At 34.7% G+C, this 21,013-nt stretch overlaps 1 protein-coding gene across 2 annotated transcripts; it reads right to left on the reverse strand.

The window, feature by feature from the left end:
* Positions 1–309: 309 nt before the first annotated feature.
* Positions 310–20,986, reverse strand: LOC109033693 (FYVE, RhoGEF and PH domain-containing protein 6). Of its 2 annotated transcripts, none has more exons than XM_019046413.2 (13): positions 20,754–20,986; positions 19,679–19,778; positions 18,552–18,633; positions 15,939–17,973; positions 15,066–15,203; positions 13,733–13,899; positions 12,802–12,946; positions 12,067–12,168; positions 11,104–11,203; positions 10,453–10,628; positions 9,293–9,478; positions 7,499–7,599; positions 310–6,827 (listed from the first exon to the last, which is right to left on the reverse strand). In XM_019046413.2, exons 2-13 carry the CDS (start codon positions 19,698–19,700, stop codon positions 6,788–6,790), a joined length of 3,294 nt encoding a protein of 1,097 aa, XP_018901958.2. In that variant the 5' UTR covers positions 19,701–19,778; positions 20,754–20,986; the 3' UTR covers positions 310–6,787. The 2 variants fall into 2 exon arrangements, with proteins under 2 accessions (XP_018901958.2, XP_018901957.2); XM_019046412.2 differs by having other exon boundaries at positions 7,499–7,602.
* Positions 20,987–21,013: the final 27 nt, after the last annotated feature.

Genomic DNA, 21,013 nt, shown 5'->3' on the forward strand with positions numbered 1-21,013 from the left:
GCAGTCAGTAATATGCTGACTAATTGTGGCTTTTCAACAGATTTTCAAACAAAGCCTCCATCGGTTTTTTATTTTACTTGTGAATGTAAATGTAGAGAGAGTAAATATTAAAAAAGGTTTACAGGACTAATAATTGAGGTATGACCCCACTACATCTTGGGCTAGTTACGAGTCCATTCATTTCTTAACTGAAAACAAGAGTTAAAAAAAAATACTTTTTTTAACCGGGGAAGGTTACATAAATGAGTATCTTCACCTGCCTTTCTGCATAGTTTCAAGGAAGGATGAGGCAAAATTGTTAAGACAACATTAAAAATGGTACTTTTTATTAAAATATATAACAAAAATCAACTAAGTATTAGTCATGATTAGATACTTTAACAAGGTATCTAGTGATATGTAATAACAAATGCTTACCTTAAAAATAATGAATAGCATAAGAAACAAGGCAAACAGTATGAGAGAATTCCAAAGACAGGCAGGCAAGCTGAGTCATTACACAATTACTACTCTCAGTGCAGGAATTCTTGAAAAATGATAATCATCCTACATCTTTCAAAGCTGAAGAATTTTAAGTTAAAAAATTGAGGCAAGGAATTAAAATTTTTTACCTAAATTGAATTCAACAAAGAGAAAATCCTACAAATCATCGTGTACAATCGACAAGTTTTAGGAAAAATCGGTAAGAAAAAGTTTTACAAAAAAAAAAAAAAAAAAAAAAAAAAAAAAAAAAAAAAAAAAGAGAAAATCGACAGCGCAAGTCCGCAATCACATATCTTGTTTGCGGTGTCTGAAAATCTCCGCCTCTGTTATTTTTTTAAAAGAAAACACACTGGCATTATTCCTTGAAGATTTTGCAGAATTTTCTTCGCACAGAGAAGAAAAGTCACGACAGTTCTAAAGAATTGCTATTGAGTCGTTTTCCGTATAAAAAATTAAGTATGACAGAAAGTCTGCAATGTTGCAAACCGAGTTGTGTGATTGCAGACTTACATCGCCAAAATGTCCCCTGTTTAAAAGAGAAAAAAGAAAAACAATTGAGTACGTAATTTTACAATAATTACCATGAGCTGAGGTTGTAAGGGCACAGCTAAGACAGCCTTGTGATTTTATTTTGAAGTATGAGACAAAAGTCACTTAATAATTTTCAAATGAAGGCCTCATTGTCTAGAGTTAAGTCCTTTCTAAAATTATGATCGGTTTATCAACACGTATACATATTTCTGGAAAAAATATCATCTTGGACATAATTAGGATTCTTTTTATTGACGACAATAACTAAATGATGGCAGGAATATCTATACCGCCTTGCCCAATATAAATCTCATAATTTCTCTTTGACCTGGGCTGAGCCACAGAAAAGTGCGAAGGCTGTTAATGTAAGGAATCACTAAGTACCATATTTTTCTGCGCAGCGCCCATAACGACGATAATCTCTCTGTGGCGAAAAAAAGTACGATTCTTTGATATTTTACTGTATAGAAAATTCAACCATCATACTTAGCCGCACAAAACGTAAACGGCAGATATGAATTACATGAATATGGAAGTTTTCTATCACTGTCACACATTATTGGAGGTATGTCGGACGAGCCTCATAATACTCATATCACTTAGACACCATTGACAAAACTTAAAGTAAATTTTAGGATTTTTGGTCCGCAAAACACCACCACTTCAATAGGTGACTTAATTGTAAGTTTCATCCAGATTTTTTTTTTTTTTTTAAAAAAAATCGGATTCGCAGGAGTTGAAACTTATTTCATGAGTATATCATCAAATTTTGAGATCAAAATGACCTAAAATGAGAGTCACAGTATAGCCGTTAAAGGCTCCACTTATTGTCTCATTGAGGGTAAAGGTTAGCGATATTACATTTGATTCAGCCTTTACCTTCGGGCACTCTGCTTAGAAGTTTGATCACATCATATTCGAGACCCTTCTTCACTTCCTGTGGATCAGATTCTTGGAAAGCAGTCAAGGCAAGACTCAATGATTGTCATATATCTAAGGAAGCTAAATACATATAGGTAGGACAAATGTTCATACTCTCCTTAACATTTCTTCAAAAAAGAAAGCATGATTGATTCTTTCCTTACAGCAAGATAAATTATAAATGTTTTCGTGTTCATTGTGATTTGATGAGAGCCAATGAAGAGGTATGACATTCCTGACAAATCTCTTCGGAAGAAATTTAGAAAAAAAAATGTTTATTTCTAAATAAATAATGACTTAATCTCATACTCATACTGCTAAAAAGAAGGATACATAAAAGGGGAGAAGAACATGAAATGAAAGCTTGATAACAGAAATGGAAGCTTGAACTAAATCCTGATATCGCTAAAGCATTTTTATGTTTCGATAAAAATATGTAAGAATTCAGGAAGCCATCAAACCTTTTACAAAATAATTTTACTGAATCATATTATATTGAAAATAATTACGTAACTATTAATACTAGAGAATCAATAATAAATCAGTGCAGAAAAATTAAGAAATTAGACGGAAAAACTGCCCAGGTAAGGCTCGATCGGATTTCATGGGTTAACTCTTTAGGGTGCTTGCATCTTTAAACTCAGACATATATAATTTCACGATTTAGCAGCATAAGAAAAGGAAAGTATTTTGTAAAGTGGAAGACTAGTTTATAGACTAGTAATAATGAAAAAACTTTCAACACCCTCTTTGTAAAACCCGATTGTGCCACTCAGGCCGTTCTCCTACCTTAACTCCACAATTTAGACTGCATAATGGACCACCGAACAAGGAACGAACTTGAGCATCTTGATATAAGCTTTATTTTAAAAATTTCACACAGAACACGTTTTGAATATTTTAAATTACCTCCTAACCAGAATATTTAAGTTTTCATTCAGCACTGATTACAGAACCAACTGATTGAGAGTTAATTTCAGTAACTTTCTTCGCACAAGTTGTGTTCTCCGTGAAATTTTGATGGGAAAACATAATGCTTGAATTCGCACTTTGATTGGTGGTCCATTCAGAAGTACGTCATGGACTGAGATACAGAAATCTTTGAAATTTTCTCTGTTAACAACACCACAACGAAGATTTCACTACAAAGTAAAGGGAAAGAAGTGTTACCTAAAATAAGGTATGACTGCATACCCCTCTTGATCTAACATTAACATTTTGATCGCGGCAGATTCTGGAATTAATTGTACAAGAGAAATTATTACGAGATTTAGTTGAAGATTTGAGATGATTTAGTAGATTATATTGCTGTGAAATAGCAAAACAGCAAAATATTTGGAGTGCTGAAAAACTTCACAGTACAAAAATTATGAACTTGTGGAGCTCTGGGCAAAGGTTAGAGCATTCAGAAAAAAACATTCACACCCAACGGCAACATGATTCCCTTTTTTCATCTGAAGTGATGTTGCAGAGAAAGTTTTTTATGAGCTTGCATCTAAGTCAATTAAAAAAATAAGGGATGATAAAACCTCCACACGCACACATTTTTGATGCGAGGATTGACATTTTAATACAAAATTTAGCTTTCCTCAATGTAATATAAAATTTTTTAAGTGCATGAAGTTCATTCATACATTAATACAATTCACAAATAAATCTAAATCATTAATTTTTATTTTTTTAAAAAAAAACCTGGTTTCTGCAGAACCCTTCATCAACTCAGCTGACTTTATAAAATAGTTCTTAACTCGATAAAATCTAAAAATTTACTTCTGAACATATTCAAATGGCAAAAAATAATTACATGATCTAGAAATTAAACAATATCACAGTTGAGTGTTCATAACAAAAATTTAAATACAATTAAAAAACCACACATTTACAAAAAAGTTGGAAAATTGCCTCTTAAAAGAGCCTCTTAATGTTTGAGAAAACGACCACTATGGTTAAGTGAATTTAATACACATAAAAAAGTATCATTTTCTAAAATACTATACCCACTATCTGAGTATTTCAGAGATTTCTTTCTTTCATACAATTAGCCTAAATCTCAAACAGAACAAAAAATATCCCGCTTTAAAAGAAGCCTATAATAGTTAGGACTGAACAAAATTAGGGGCAACAGAAAATAAGATGTGGGGGGGGGGGGGGGAGTGGTGATTGAATGAGGTATTGAGAACGATATTTTTTTTGGAAGTTAAAGAAAGCTTTATCCTCCAAATCTAAAGCACTTTAATAACCTCTAATAGGCTCTTACATTTTTTCTGTTGATAAAATCTTGAGAGGCATATTGGACATTTCTTGAGAAAAAAAGCAACAGCTTTAAAAACATGAACTTATCTAAAAATAAAAAGGGTTTGGGTGTGTCCAAAAATATAAAATTTTATAAAAAAATAAATCATTTTTGGTAAAATTTGATCTAGATTTTTTAAATTTTTATCATACATAAAATCCATTTAAAGAAAAACAACTAACTACAAAAACTGGTAAAATTTTAGAACAAAGCAGTGAGGATACAAGTTAGGTAAAATCCAATTTTAGGAAAATATCAAAAGATGATTCACTTCAATAAAATTCTTGAAAATACTGGAAGAAAATATTCATTCGAATAAGGAGGCACAATAAAATTTAAAATTGAGCAAACAATGAAGATAAACTTTTCAGATTTAAAAGTCTCATGGAAGATAGAAATAGAGTTAAGAGCTAAAGAATCTTTAACTTCGTCCGAAAAATTTTCTTTTGAGGTTCAGAATTAGTTTTTACACCCAACTCTTACTGTTGTGCATCTTATTTGAGTTCTGAACCTCTTGTTCGATAAAACAAAAGGCATTGCTTTGAGTTCTAGCAGATTAATTAGGACCTGCCTCCAGCGATGGTTCAAAAGTAGTTCTGTGCTATCGAAAATAATTTATTTCCTTCATCTGATTGCTAAAAATGTTGACAGCTGATGAGATAGCACTTACAAGTTTCAAGCATCAAAATAAACTTCACTCATTTTTTATCAATTTGAGGTATCACAGGGAACGGTGCAACAATCTCTCTGGTGGAAATGCAATCTATAATGGGTTAGTTGCGCTAATGATAGAATTGAGTTTTGATGATTTAAGCTTACAGATTAGCAACAATCAATGAGATATGTACAAAACGCTGAACTGTATCCAATATTTACTGAGATATCGCCCATCAAAAAACATGGCGTATGGCGTCATCCACCGTGATGGTGCATATGATAGTCTCTTTTACCTTGATTAAATCAACCACTGGTACACATTTTTGGTGTGGTTGAGCAGTGAAAAACACAAATGAAATCAAGGTGAAAAAAACGACAGTATGCTTTACCACGGTGGATGACGTCATATGGCATGTTTTTTTATAAATAATATCTTCATGGATATTTGACACAGAAATTTGGAGTTTAAACAGATATTTTTCATTGTTGCTAATCTATATACTGAAACCATCAAAACAAGATTCTATGAATAGCCCAACTGATCCATTCTTTGAGTTCTGTACCTCATACTTGACATTAAATATGGCTATGAACTTTTTTATACATATAGAAGCCTTTAAAATACATGCCTATAAAAAATACAAAGAGCTCAATTTTTCCAAAAATGTGGCTGCAATTCTTTAACTCTTAACCAACTACAAGATGATGGAGGAGAACATTGCAGCATTATTTCTCCTTCAGTTAAAATTTATTCAGAACTGCACAGAGAAATAATGATAACAAACAAGTGAAACAAGTTTCATACGTTCAATAATAAAACTCAAGAGATATTATGATTCACTGTACTATATTGAATCTAGTGTCATTAATCTATCATGCATTGCGCTTCATCTGCGTAGCCAATTTTCATTTGAGTGTTTCCATTAACCAGTGCCGGTGGCTAACTTGAAACCAAAGCCTCACTTCATGCTTTGCCACATGAATCTCAGTGGAGCTAAAACTAGTTCTTCCAGCTGGTAATACGCATCAAATATTCTCATGGTGAAGGCAAAGAAGTTATTTGAGAACATTGTCCTTAAAAGGATATTGATCACTGAACTCAAAAGGCACGAACCAATATATTTCTGAGGTCCCAAGCCCCAAAATCCAACATAATTGAAAAAAGTTTACCAATTCAATGTAACAGAGCTATTAATTGAAAAGAAAACTTTTGACTGCTGACAGCGAATTTGGTGACAAATGTTTACCTCGTAAAAACTCTTATGCTGCATTGCTCTGTGTTCCAAGTTTCCTTACATTACTTAATGAGCTTATGCAGTGGTCGTTTCACATTTTTCTCCTGCAAAAATATGCAGTTGCAAAAGTGAAATTTAGTTGATCAGAAGCTCGCCATTTCAAGCTGTTTAAGAGTTGTATGTTGAATTTAGATTTAGAGTTGAGTAACCGCTTAGAAAGTATATTTTTTCGCACATTTTTGCACAGGAAAATTGATTTTGAATGATTTGGCCTTTCAATTGTCATCAGCTTACTGACTAAAAAAAATCCTTTAAAATTAAAAAATTATGCATTTTGTTCCTTTTAAAGTATCTCAAACATAAAAACAGCAAAATTCCCATAAAAAACATAAAAACTTAAGCTAAAACTTTCAATTTTTTGATACAGAACATTATTGAAGTTCCCTTTGAATTTTTGTCACAGTGACCTTTGCAAGGCATGAAAAAAATAGTGCAAAACTAGAGACTTTCTTTCGATAGGATTTCAAAATTAAATTATTTTACCTCATTTTCGATAAAAAGGAGGCAAAAGCTTTGATTCCACTTGTTCTTTAGCCCAATTGGAAATTAGGGACACAACTTTGAAAGACTTGAAAGATATGACTGTTAACAGGAGTGTAGTCTCATTCTACCTCAGCACGGTTGCTTCGTGTAATTCCTTCATCCACCTGAAAAATAAGTGTGGTGATTACATTTAACGGGAAGATGTAATTTCAAATTGTTTTTATAAAAACCAATCAATTTAGGAGAGAAAATTTAAGGAAATTAATTCAAAACGGCAAAATGAAACTTATCTTTCATAAACCTGAGTGTGCAGACTGAATGTTCTTAAGCTTGCAAGATATTTTTCCTCAATAAAAACCTTCTTGTTTGGAATAGAATAGAAAATTTGTAAGGTATGCGGTGCGAGAGTTCCTGTGTGTTTTTGGTTGCTGAATCCAAAAATGCACTTGGTTTATCTCTGTTATGCATAGAATCTACGGGAAATAGAATTTTTTCCTTGATAAGATCGATTTTTGGAGAACACTCCGTTTTTTCAAACAAACAGCGAACTGACAAAAAATCAATTCCAAAATTTTTGGCCAAAAAATGATGGCTTTCCTCGGCAGATTTTACTATGAAATACAATGCAGTGTTTGAATAATCTGAAAACTATATCAGAAAGTGAAGCGGCAAAGAAGAGTGAGCAACCATTGTGATTACAAAACTTTTAATTAAATATTTTTCAAGACTCATTCACACAAATTTGTTAAGACTTTTGCCTTTGAATCTAGCTGAACAGTAGGTATGCAGTTACAAGAGACTATGGATAGTAAGATTTTGCTGACCGTCAACTAACCTCTTGGCAGCATCTCTGTTATCGGCACAGAATGTCATTGGTTTTCGACCAGGATGAACTAGTTGAAAGACACGCTTGGAATCAGATACTTCCATGAGATCCTGCTACAAAAGACCACACTCTTTTTATGTCTCAAAGTAAGTAGAGTAAGTATTGAAAGTAATTGGTGAGTAATTAGTAATTGGTACCTCTGGACACAATTAGAATTACAGCACCAAAGAAGCTTGAATGGATAGAGTTAAGCTAAACAATATCATCTACATGGTGGTGTTTCAAAACTTTATCTACTAATTCAATTTTTTGTAAGGAAACCGACCAACATTTGGACGTATTTATGCTAAAAGGAACTATATGGAAGTGGAAAGATGGGGTGTGCTTGTGGAAGCTGCATAAGAAACAATGTAAAAACGGATATAGTTCCTTTTGATAAAATGGAAAAAAGGGATTTGATATTAAATCAAAAAGAACTGAGCTCTAGCTCGTGAGTCTTGGGCATGAGACAAGAGCATTGTGCACAGGGCTCATGAGTTAAAGACTGACGACCTAGCCGTTGTTGCGCCCGGTCCTCACAGCTAATGTCACTGGCGCTTTAAAGTCCCATTCATTCTTGTTGCCCAAACACTGAGTTCACCCTATCTGTCCACTTGCACATAGTTCCATTTCGCATAAATACGTCCATTTTTACTTGTTTTAAGGAAATAACCTCCATGTGGAATTTTCGAGTAGGGATTTTGGTTGGTTTCCTTCCTAAAAATGAAAATAGGAGATAAGATTTTGAAACACCGTAATGTACACCTGACTGTATAGCCTCACTCTATCCAAAAGTTTCTTCATTCAAATTTCATGCAGAACAAATAGAATATATTTGAAAACTTCTGAAATCAACGTATTAATAGCATCATTAGCATCATTCATTTCAAACTTCTTGTTTGCTAATACAACTGAAACTTGCATGGTTAGATTGTGGGGAAAAAATTCATTGTTGAGCAACAAGAGTAAGATTTCATACAAAAATCCTCCATCTCCTGAAGCAGATAGCTTGTCAATTAGTCAAGAATGACTCCGCACTTGGAGAAATTTATTTCTTCGTTAAGCATACTAAAATTGGTTCAGTGCCAAATTTGACTCGAAAGGATTTTGGTTCTTTTGCTCCTTCTAGGACGAAATTGCTGGTTAGCGGAGAGGTTATCACTTTGTTGCAGAAAGACCAGAAACAGACTTTGGCATGAAGCAAATATCGAGTAGCAAATTTGACATGGCAGTTACTGACCTTATAAGTCTTTTTGTAAGTTTACTAGGGGGTCTTACTGTTGATGAGGTTATTCAAACAAATCTTTGACAGGAAGCTATCAATAACGCTTAGTTCCGAAATGCGAATTTACTCCCATAAAGACCCTGTTGTCGGAAACAGCCGGCTCTATTGAAACTGCATTAACCTATAGTTAAAGTGTGGTTGCCAGAAAAATATGTCTGTTGGGTTGATTGGCCCTTAAAACTGATAAACGAGGCAACAGCTCATTTTTATCAGCTCTGAAAACTTTGATTGCTTTTGGTAAGAGTCTCCTTATCGTTACTACTTCTTAACAGAACTATTTTGAGGCTTATTGAAAAGCGATGAGACACCTCTATCGACCGATCTTAGGAATACTCTTTTTGAGTGAATCTTAAAGTGACCTAATATGTTCAATGGATACTTTTTCTGGAATATCTACATACCATTTTGTAATGGTCAAAACTTAGAGGAGTACTGCTCCTAAAATATATTAAATATTGAATGGTAGAGTGAAAATATACCTCTTGAGAGTCTTCCACTTTAAAACCGAGAACAGCAATGCTACCAAGGGCAACGACGTCCTCAGAGGCTTTGTAAAAGTACAGAGCTTGGTCCTTCAACACAAACCAGAATCGTTTCCAAGAGCGTTTTTCTTTCCGATATAACAGCCAACCACTCATCTGGGAGCCTGAATCGTTTGCTGTCACCTGTTGAAAAATGCAATATTTGAAGACTTAAATCTGGTAAACCCCAAGAAACATCAAAATAATGCTCAGCTGAAAGCATAAACACTGAAATAACCAAATACCTTTCTATCTTTGGGACAACAAGGTCACTTGTGCCTTTTATTAAACTGATAAAAAGTATGAAACAATACAAAAAGACTACAAACTTTAAACACCTGGTTTTTGGGCAGGTAAGAAGCTGAAAGTTTTTACCTGGTCCACTCATGGGAATTTACTCACATAGTGACAATGCTTTAATACAATTTTGAAAGATTTCTCGCAACTGATCTTACATACTAGGTATTTGGAATCTTCTTGGCAAGAATGAAACATCAACTTCTCATTTCATGCCATAAATGAGGGGTCAATATTGCAATGTTCCTGTTCCTGTGCACAGGAACTTTCTCGGGAAACTTTGATGCAGAAACACATACATATGCACACATTTAAAAAAAAACCTTTTTACCTCGTTACTTGCACGAACACATAGAGAGTAATAATCAATCACATTTTGAAGACCCATCCGTAAATTCCCAGTAACTTATCTAGGAACGTTCCGGGGAATTCCCATTCTCTTTCCAACTATCCTGAGAAACTTGTTATTTATGATGGGTAAAACTGAACCATTAAAAGTAGCTAATACTTGCAATGTACAATTAACAACTGACAGTAGTCAAAAACCTTGAATTTTTGAGACGCCTACAAAGTTTTAAACTAGGCAGCGATGTCTAGAAAACTTCTAGAAAATTTGATAACTTGCAAAATTCAATTCGATGTGGGCACGATTATTCAATGGCACCAATCTAATCATCTTCAATATCTTGGAAAAAGGTTTTCTATGCAGGAAATGCAGCGCAGGTTGCACAGGGAAATTCTGGCATGCAATTTTCTGTACCACACAATGTTGCGGTACAACTTCACATGTGAATTCGAAAATTATATTACACAATACCTACCTCTCTTAATCTTTGAGGAATCTCTTGAATTTTTTTGAATTTTTTGGAGCCACCTAGCGTTGCTCTCTTGAATAAGTTAAATATGTCTTCTAAAGCAGAATCTACAGATTCAGAACTCTTCAAATTGAAATCTTTTTTGATTGCTTCACGAAGTTGACTAGACGGATTCACAAACTCTACAAAAATACGCAAAAAAAAAGAGACAGTGATTAAACCCAAACAAGTTACCACAGAAGAAAAAACCTTTGAGAGTTTTTCCAAAAATTTCTATGCTAGGCCTTCAAAGTTACTGCGTAAGAATAAAGCTGAATAAACTTGAATGAAATCATCTAAGAATGGTCCATTAAAATGATAGCAGTCGTTTTTCGTTGACTTTAGTAATATTAGGGCAAACTTATAATTTCAATTTGAAAGCACAACAAAGAGCCTTTCCCCTAATTTTTCAATTCAACAGAGGACTTTTGCTTCATCTTTTCAGCAAATATAGGCAAAAATAATAGTGGCGCTATTGATGACTTTTCACGATGAATCTTTGACTTCTCAGACTAAGCAACTGCTCTAAATATTTTTTTTTTCTTCCTTCGGTGGAATTTATGTACATTAAGTTGCAAATGTAATTTAAAATACAAATAAAGAAAATTATGATCCTACCTTTAATCAGTATATTGAAACAATCTTCACAAACTCTTTCAGCTTGGAATTTCATATACTGTAAGGGTGCTTTGTAATCAGAGCAGTTTCCACAAACAACCTAAAATTATACAAAAATCAGAGATAGGAACTTAAAAACAGAAAATAAAAGAGACATAAAAATGAAGGGGGAACTGTTGAAACTTAAAAGAAAAGATGTAAAGTAAAAACATTTTCAAACTGTACACAGGGTGCACTGATCTTTTTTGAAGAGGCTTCAAGTAATTTATAATATCTCAAAATAACGCAAAAGTTGAACGGGTTCGTGTAAGATACAGTAGCGGCTCCCATTTTCGTTGTCGGAGATCTCTATAGGCTTGACGAGGTCGCTATTGCCCCTAGTAATTGTAATTGAGAGTAGCCTGTGCTGAGCTAAACTTTTAGAAATTAACAACATAAAATCTTAAAGTGTACTTAAAATTCGTTCTAGGTAATCTGTCAGATTTTTTCTGCGACAAATCCCTAAGTCAAACCCTTTTTGTCTTGAGAACATTAAAAACCACTACATTTACAACTTAAAATGCGCTTTTCTCAAAACTTAAAAATTTGACATCTGTTCTTGTTATAGATATAACCTCATATTCTAATTTCACCTTGAGACCCCTCAGGATCTGCGGCCCACAGATTGAGAATCACTACACTAATTCAAGAGATATCCTAAGTGAAAATCCCGAACCACATATCAAGGTTTGCGACGTTGTAGACTTCCTATCATACTTTATTTTTTATCTGGAAAACCGCTCAACGACACTTTTTAAAAATTGCAATAATTTTTCTCCTCTTTGCAAAGAAACACTATGAAAAATGTTAATTTTTCCTTCTTTAAATGAATAGAATAGAAGTGGAGATTTTAAAACACAGGAAACGAGATACGCTGTTTAAAGGTTTCATTGTCAAAGTGCAAAATTAAATAATAGTGCATACTTTTCCACATGCTCTGCAATGATGCCTCCGGAATGTCACTGTGAATTCAGCTGTGCATGATTGACACATGGTTACTCTTCCATCCTGGATCCAAACAGGCGCCTTCGTAAAACAGAAACGAAAGATTATTATTATCATTAGAAACAGAAGAACAGAAGATAAAGTGAAAAAGTTCAATCAACCAAAGAATGGAACACCTACTCACTGTCTCGAGAGGGAAGAGGGCATTCTTTATTAATCCGGAAATTATTTTCTAAAATTAGATAGATTTCTATTGTGGATGATAGAAGCTTTAAGAAAAATATTTCATCGTATAGAGGTTACTGAGATGATAAAAGTTTTAATCAATTTCGCAGGAAATTCCACAGGGATGATAGATGTATTATGCATGTTGCTAGTTTGGGTAATATTTGCTCTGCTTTTAACCATACAATGGAAAAAATCACTTGCAAAGAATAATTATTCTTTTAAAATTCATTAGTGTATAATGTATATAATTTTTTAGAGCAACTTTTCGACATTTGCAGTGACTTACGGGTTAATAAAAAAAAAAAAAAAAAAAAAAAAAAAAAAAAAAAAAAAAAATTTAACAGAATCATTCATCATTTGTGGTGGATGAAGTAATTTCTTTCATTCAAGTTTTACGTGATCCAGTACACAGTGCAGGTGACATTCATTAAGCCCACAGCAAATATAGGAGCAAGGATAAGTTAGGACAAAATCTAGAAATCTAACCTCCTTGCCAATTTTGAATTCACCACCATTTTGCGTGACACTGGTGGGTGCTGCTTTCAAATTCAGAAAACTTAGTTGCCGTTGGATGTTGTCCCTGATTGCACTTTCTAATGCTTCCACCCACTCTTGACGCTCTATTTGTGTCCTGGAACAATTATTTATGACTATTAAACACAGTTTCAAGTTAGTAATTGTAGGTAGGAGTGCAGAAACTTCCTGATAATGATCATGATCATGTGGCCGCTTGCATGAAAAAATGGAGAGGCTGTGAAAATTGGGAGGGCTAGCTTGTAATATCATTAAAATTGTGTTTTTTGTAGAATCGCATAATCTCACGCTTACGGCCCCAAAAGTCCCATCCCCCTCAGTTCCTGACCAAGTCAGTCCCAGGTAACCGTTGTTTGTGAGACCTTCAAATTTTGGTCACCTGGCCGAGATGAAACCTAGGACCTCCCGATCATAGAGCAAGCGCTACAACCACTACACCACCGGAGACCAACAACTGGTCGGCAGCGTATCCGGGCAAAAAATTTTTTGCATGATTTGGCGACTTTTCAGGGTGAATTTTTCAAAAGAAAGTTGAAATTCATCAATCAGTGTAAAAAAAGTGAGGGGAACACTCTTCAATGAGAGCTCCATAGATTTCTCTAGAGGACCCTAATTTCTTTTGGCCTTTATTAACTGCTGAGTGAAAACGCACAAAAAATTGCTGCAACTAGTAAAGAAATCAAGTTCTGATGGTGAAATGAAAAATGGTGACTTCAAAATTTCATGGAGTATCAACGAAATGAATGATTGTTTAGACAGCAAAAATCCCCATTAGCGGAAAGTACAAAAAACAAAAAGTCAATCGGTAAAAATCGAATTATAATTGCAATGAATATTATAACCATAAATTGAGAAATTAGAAGTTAAAAAAAAAACTGCCTACCTGGCTCTAAGAGAGAAACTGCGGGTGGTTGTGATGATGCTAAATTCGTTGTGATAATCTTCAGTTTGAGGAACATAAACCTTCATACCACTTAGAGGTAATTCATAATTCACCTTTAGACCAGTCATTGAACCATAGTATGAGGTGAGAATAAGTGTATCACTCAACTGTGTAAATAAAATGAAAAAGTTCATTAAAGTGACAGAATGTTCCCAGTTTGGAGTTTTGACACTGACCCATCAATGTCTTCAGTCAAAAATGTAAATCTCCATTACATCATTTAAAAATTGTCTGTTGTTTTATTTTCTTCAGAGAAAATTAACCGCAGTATCTCCTTAAAATTTTCTGTTAATATTATTGAATGAATAATGAAAATTTACAAAAGATTTCAAGAAGGACTTATTGCAAGAAACTTGGTTACTTTACTTCAAGAAAGGTATAACTTGACTGGAGACTTGAAACATTACAATTGGAGATATGCAGCCTTTGACTTCGGCTATCTACAGGGAAATTTATGCTCATCATGCATAAAAAGAAAAGATCTTAATCTTATAGACTAATGTGATATCTTAAACGGGGTAAGACAAATATTACGGGAATTAGAAAAGATGACCATTTCAAGTGAAAAATTGACCAAAGCTCAAAGAATTTGAGTTACAATAAAGTGGAAACATGGTTACCTACATTTCATGTTTTATACAAAACTATGGCCAACATAAATTCTTTGTATTAATTATACATTTAAAGTCTACAAACTTTCCCTTTCTCTGGCTGTTGACCAATTTTCAGGATGTCAATCTTTCGAATCCTTTGTATACAAGGATCATCTAAAAAAAACCGAAATTCTGATGCAATTTGACGGCTGGTCATACTGCTACCTTTCATCGCCAAGGGCTCCACTAGGAGCTATTTTGAGCATGTCTGCCCAGAGGCAAAGTTGTGACAGGTTCATCCTGTTCGGACGAAACTGTTCCTCGGCATTGTTTGAAGGCTTTTACTCAATCGTTTGGTTTTTGCCACCCTGGAGTGATAAAATGTTCAACTTTTTATTTTTTTGATGCACATTTAATTCCACCTGGGGTGCCAAAAATGCTCAATTGAGTAACTAAAGAGAAATGTTTTCTCTAAGATGAAGGAATATCAATCTGAATCTATAAAAAAAAATTATGATCAAGATAAATAATCAACAGTCTCCTTGACGATTTCCAGGGCTTCTAGAGCGCTCTAAATTGCATATTTAGGAAAATCAGAACAATTTTCCAAAGTGATGGAAAAAAATTAGTGATAAAAATTATTCGAAACACAGAAAAAGGTGCTGAAATCTGAAACATACCAGTATTAAAAATCGAAGTTGCAGACTTTTTCGAGACAGTTTATACAGGTCTCCCTCTTTGACGAATTCTCTTCCTGGTTTCACTATTTCGTAATTGCCAAGCTGAGCTTGAATTTGAAGCAACTTACTCAAGTGATCCTAAAAGCAAAAGTACATATAGGTAAATTACACATTAGACATGAAAAGTTAAGAATTTTGGAGTTTCAAAAATATTACAATTTTAAAGACCCCCGATACTTACTAATCGGCTACCAGGTCACAAGTTAATTACCTATGCGAAAAATGAAATGCACAATATTTCACGCAAGTATGAGGGCAGTGAATAGAGCTCATTCTTCCATCTCTATCTACATTTCCATTTTTTAGCCGCGTTTAGTCAGTCAGTGAAAAATATTCAAAACAGTTTCAAACAAAATTTCAAAAGAAAGGTCCATAAAATTGTGACTACATATAAAGATGATTCATTAGTATAAATTAGTAAAATCAGTGTACGTCAATTACTTTCAAATTTGCTAGACAACAATAGGTTAACCAGCAACCTTGCTACAAAACACCCAGCCACTAGATTGCACCTTAAATTTTTGGATACATATTTGAGATAGTAGAAGCAAATTTTTCCTTTTGAGGTCTTTTTTATACTATTTTTTGATAAGTCTCAAAATTAATATTGTAACATTGATAAGAGCACACCATTGGAGCAAAAGAATTTAGATCAGAAAAATGTGATAGGATTCAGTATTACTTAGATCCTTAAATTTCTCCAGATCAAGACATTCTTTCAGTAAGAATAAATATTCGATTAAGACGGTCATTGATCGATATGCAAACCTTGAGTTTAAAAAAGGATAAGTGTGTGACCTAGGGAGTACTTACCCCTTGCTTCATACTTTTATTTGCATGATTCGCAACATCGCAGACAACATGGAGAGCTTGTTGAGTATCTAGGTAGTCCTCCGACTCAGGATCCAAATTAGAAAGATAATCTTCAAGAAGCAATCGGTACTGGGGAATCCGCTGAACTGGTTTCAACATATAATGCTTCAGAGTTAACTTCTTACAGATATCAGAGCACTCAAAGTCTCTCAGAGCTTTATCGAACCGAGAATACTTTTGACAACACTCATCTAAAAATTCGCATTGAGACTGGAAATCCTTGATATATGAAGTATATAATTTTAAGAATGGACCTTTTTTTACTATAACATCTGCAATTTTAGGTTGACTCTCCCATGTTTTGATTCGATTTTCGAAGTCTTGCAGAAGAACTTGGTTGAAAAGAAGTAATTGCGGTAGAGATCCAATGACTTTCTGAAGATCAGGTTGTGGGAGAACAGGATTTGAAGGGTCTGGGGAGGCTTTGTTTATGAACGCTGTAAAATCATGACAAATTAGACTCAAAGCATTGATGAAGACTTTTTCTGATGTTGTAAGCTCCTTGGCTACTAAAAATGCTTTCTTACACTTTTTCTCCTTCGTATTTTCTTCTATAACTTTCTCGTGATTGTTTTCAGTGACTCTGGATGCATTCAAGACTACGTTTTCCAGGCTTTCATCTGACATGGAACTTCTGTTTCCTCCTGAATCAGCACTCAGTTTTTCAATGGTCGGGAGCTTAGAAACTTCTCCGGTGCTGGATGAATCACTTGCTTTGACAGATGTATCATTGCTACGATCCGCAAAAGAGTCATCAATTTGACTTGCAGATGAATCACCATCTTCGTTACCATCATCGCTATAAAATGTAAAACTTTGACGTTTTTTCTTGCGATCTTTGACCCCTTTACCAAATGAGCCAAACCACATGGTAAGCCGCCGTCTTACAGAATATGATCCACTAGTATCACTTCCAACAGACTCAACATCTGACTGATTTCCTTTCGAGTACTTCGACACTTCAAGATCTGAGATGCTCCCTCTGCCATTTGGACCCGAAATAACAGAGCACACAGCGTTTTCAGTTTCAGTCAATCCTTCTCCTAAATCTTGCTCAGCTGAGACAACATTTGAATTTAAATTTGATTCACTTGATAATCCTTCAATTTGATTTTCTACAACATCCGTCAACACAATTTGAAAGGATTTTAAATCGTTAGGGGCATCTGATGGCGGAGAAATGCAATAAATTCCATCCGCACAAGCTTCCTTATTTTGCTCATCAGAATGAATATTGCTCTTTTCTATTACTCTGTTCGATGTTTCTTCATCACTTTCTACTTTAATGTTTTTTGAGAATGTACTCCAAGTTTCGGAATGGAAAATTTCACGATGAGAGGTGACTGTAGTTTCATTTTTTTCAAGATTTGCATCATTTGTGATGCTTTTAATGGATGAATGCACATAGTTGAGTTCATTTTCATTCAATATTGATGATTGTTTGATGAAGCTACTGTCTTTGTTTGATATTGATGATTGTTGGATGAAAGTATTGTTTGTAAGTGTTTCTGAAATACTGAGTTTCAAGGTATTTTGTTCAATTGGCGACTGATTGAAATCTAATTCATCAGAAATTTTGTAAACTTTGTCAAAAGAATCACTGGCAGCTGTTTCTACAATAGATTCTACATTGGAGGCTTTCTTGATTGATTCAGCTATATCATGGAGAGACTTTTCAATAGACAGAATTTTTAATGTTTCACATACATCTGTGGAGATCACAGTTTCATCATCATCATTTATGCTACACTCTGTACTGCCTTTGGACTTTAGACGAAAAGGCTTTTTTGGTATTTCTGGACTAGTTGAGTTGCAAGGAACAGGACTTCTGAAGTTTTTTAAATGAGCTGGCTTGGGCAATATTGGTGGCTTCGGAGAGATATTGACATTTTTTGACGGCTCACAGTTACTCAGCTTGGCCAAGAAGGATGAGGTCTGACAGCAGTGATTTTGAGAGATGCAAACCTTGCTACTCCTGAAACAAAAATGTTTTTATTCATTTATGTGCATTAAAGCCAGCTCTTAGATCTAATAGGTCACTAACAATAAGCCAGGTGAGAAATTAAGCACTAAAATAAACATTTCCTCCTTAAATATTCATTTCTATTATGGACAGATTGAAAATTTTCGCTTTCAACTCACTGCAGAATTAGCGTTTTTTGTAAGTGTCAATTCAAACGTAGCATTCCTCCAAATATCATAAAGTATAACCAAAACTATAAATAGGTACTTATTTTTCATTTATGAACCAATTTTTAACATTTCCAATACCTAAAATGCCTGCTTCATGAAGGACTCCCTATATTCCAAGGCCGTCATGATTTGACCCAAAAAAAACCCGCCATTTTTATACTTGCATGAGTTGGTCATCATATTTTTGCACGGCACTAAGAGCGACGAGCTGCTTGCGGGGTCAAGACGTTTCTACAGTCCTGGTTTTGGAGACAACAGGTTCCTACAATTCTTCAACCAAATCCATTTGGATAATAGTGTTTAATAACAACAACAACAACAACAAAGATAATAAAAACCTCAGACAAAATAGGTATTTACCTTGAGGCTCCTGTGAGAACATTACTTGAATTTGATAGAGACAGGGCAGCTGGCTTTGGAGGTACAGTTGGTTTGCTCCTCTCTGTTAAAAACACATAAGATATAAAGAACTAATGCATGGCTGAACTGTAAAATCACTAATCTCAATTGCAGTGTTTCAAAAATTTTAAGGAGCTAAAAAACTGGAATTAATCATGCACTAATTGTAAGAAAATTAGGGCTGAAAATCGGTAGCATGCGCTGAAATTTTGCTTTATTTTCATACTTCATCTTTCCTAGCTGCATCCTCAATACTCTTTACCTAGAGTCCAGTATGTTGTCTACTTTCATACTTCATTCCTTTTTCTTTATTTTAGCCACAGGGAAAGAGCTCCGGAAAGGAGTCTGGTAATGAGCACACAGCTCATTGTCTCAGGGTCAAGTTCCTTCAGCTAGCTAGGAAGGCTCGCTGATTGTCTCAGGATCGAATCCCCTTTGTCAGCTGTGAAGGCTCGCTAAAGCGAGCTTGGAAAAACAGGTATGCGACATGTAATTATAGAGCTAACACTTGGTAAAAATCATAGAGTACAATAGAGTCGCGATGTACTGGAGCGCCAATGAAGTCAATCCATGAACGGGCCTTTCCGAGCCGCTTGTGCTCCGAAAAGTGTGAACCAAGTGTGAACCCAACGGCACTTATTATCATGGTGGCTTATGGAGAAATCAACGACTGCTTGTGTTTTTTCAAATTTTTTTAATTCCATCGATGTTAATCTGTGCAAATTTTGCTTGAAATAGATATTCAAAGCCATAATGAATCCATTAATGTATGTTACTCCTGGATAATATTCATAAATGGACTCAATTTCAGACTCATTACCGGCCTACTTAGCTGGTTCAATGTGTGTGGACCTGACAGAGACGTTCTGCTGTAGCGGAGCCGAGTCGGGAGTGGGGAGCGCTGAGCGCGAGTCTCAGCGCATGCGTCATCGCTAGTCGCCGCACACTAGTCTCCGGAGTACTGGACAAAACAGCCTCCAAAAGTGGCTTCATCGGCGCTCCAGTACATTGCGACTCTATTGTACTGTATGGTAAAAATAAAGCCATTTAATGACCAAGAAAAAATAAGTACTTGAAATAATAATTACCAGGAGACTGGGGAGAATGCATTTTTGTTGAAAATGAGACCCTTCACTTCAAGATCCTTTCATCATGATGGACATCAGTTAACAGAACTCTTCCTCAAATCTGCAAAATAAGGGAAACAAATTTGATTAGCACTTAACAGAAAATGAAAATAAGTTAGCTAGGAGGGATTCAAAACATCTAAAGCCTAAGAAATTCACAATGCAAGTCATACAAAACAATTTTTAGAGACCATTAGAATTCATCATCTATTTCATCAAACCATGATGTTGATTCACTTTCCTTCAAAAAGATAAAATATCAACAGAGGTTTTGAAACACTGCAACCGAGATATCTACGCATTTTTGCAGTTTTACTATCGATATGTAGATGCACAGGACAGACGTTAGTATTTAACCACTTCAAGCATTTGTAAAAATTGACCATTATTTAGTGGATTTACTGCAGAATTCCAGGTACAGCAACAGTCAATTGAAAATGGTCAGTGACTACTACAGAATCCACCGGATAGACCAACAAAATCGCCTATTCGTATCTGACTATTAAATCCGACAGAAAGGTGTTTAGTCAGTGACCGTTAATTCATGATTAGCAGTTGCTTGTCCAGCAAAATCTCCAAAATAATTCCACCAATTAAGCTCTAATCAATTTACAAAAACAATTTTGAGTATTAAGTGCCACTCACTAAGTATGTAAAGTACTCGCTTCCCCCGGTTGACAAAGGGTGAGTAAAGATAGTAAATTCCACAAATGATGATTCAGTACATATTTAAAAAATTTCTGCAGTTGCTTTCCTGAATGAGCTGCTTACAGTCTTATTTAGCAGCCTGGGAACCTCATGCAAAATATGTACTGATCGCCAGCTTAAGTACTTCCTTGAAAACACGATCGGGCTCTCTCATTCCTCGGTAATCTTTGTGGACTATTACCATGTACATGAAAGCTTTTCAAACTTTACTTACTGTTGAGTACTTTCATGAAATAACTCAAGACTTGCAGGAAAGCATGTAACATAAACAAAAATTAATGAACTGAGGGCTGATTTAAAAAATGAAAGTAAGTAACTAATTTTGTACCTCTCAGTGTTTCACGATAAACAGATGGCATTGAGGCTTGGATCCTTTAAGCTTCTTAGAACCAAACACTTTGAAATTATTGGAGAAAATTAAACCAGAGTTAAGAGAGAAAATTAAATGTGAACTAGAAGAAAAATGAAAGTTCTGGGCGATGGAAAAAAGAAATCATTTTAGTTTTGGAATAGGTCCTTGTTATCAATCGCTTGCAAACACACTCACACACTCTCACACAGGGAGACTGATAGTTTTGATTCGTCAAC

Source organism: Bemisia tabaci, chromosome 2, assembly GCF_918797505.1.
Source record: "Bemisia tabaci chromosome 2, PGI_BMITA_v3".
Taxonomy (NCBI): Eukaryota; Metazoa; Arthropoda; class Insecta; order Hemiptera; family Aleyrodidae; genus Bemisia; species Bemisia tabaci.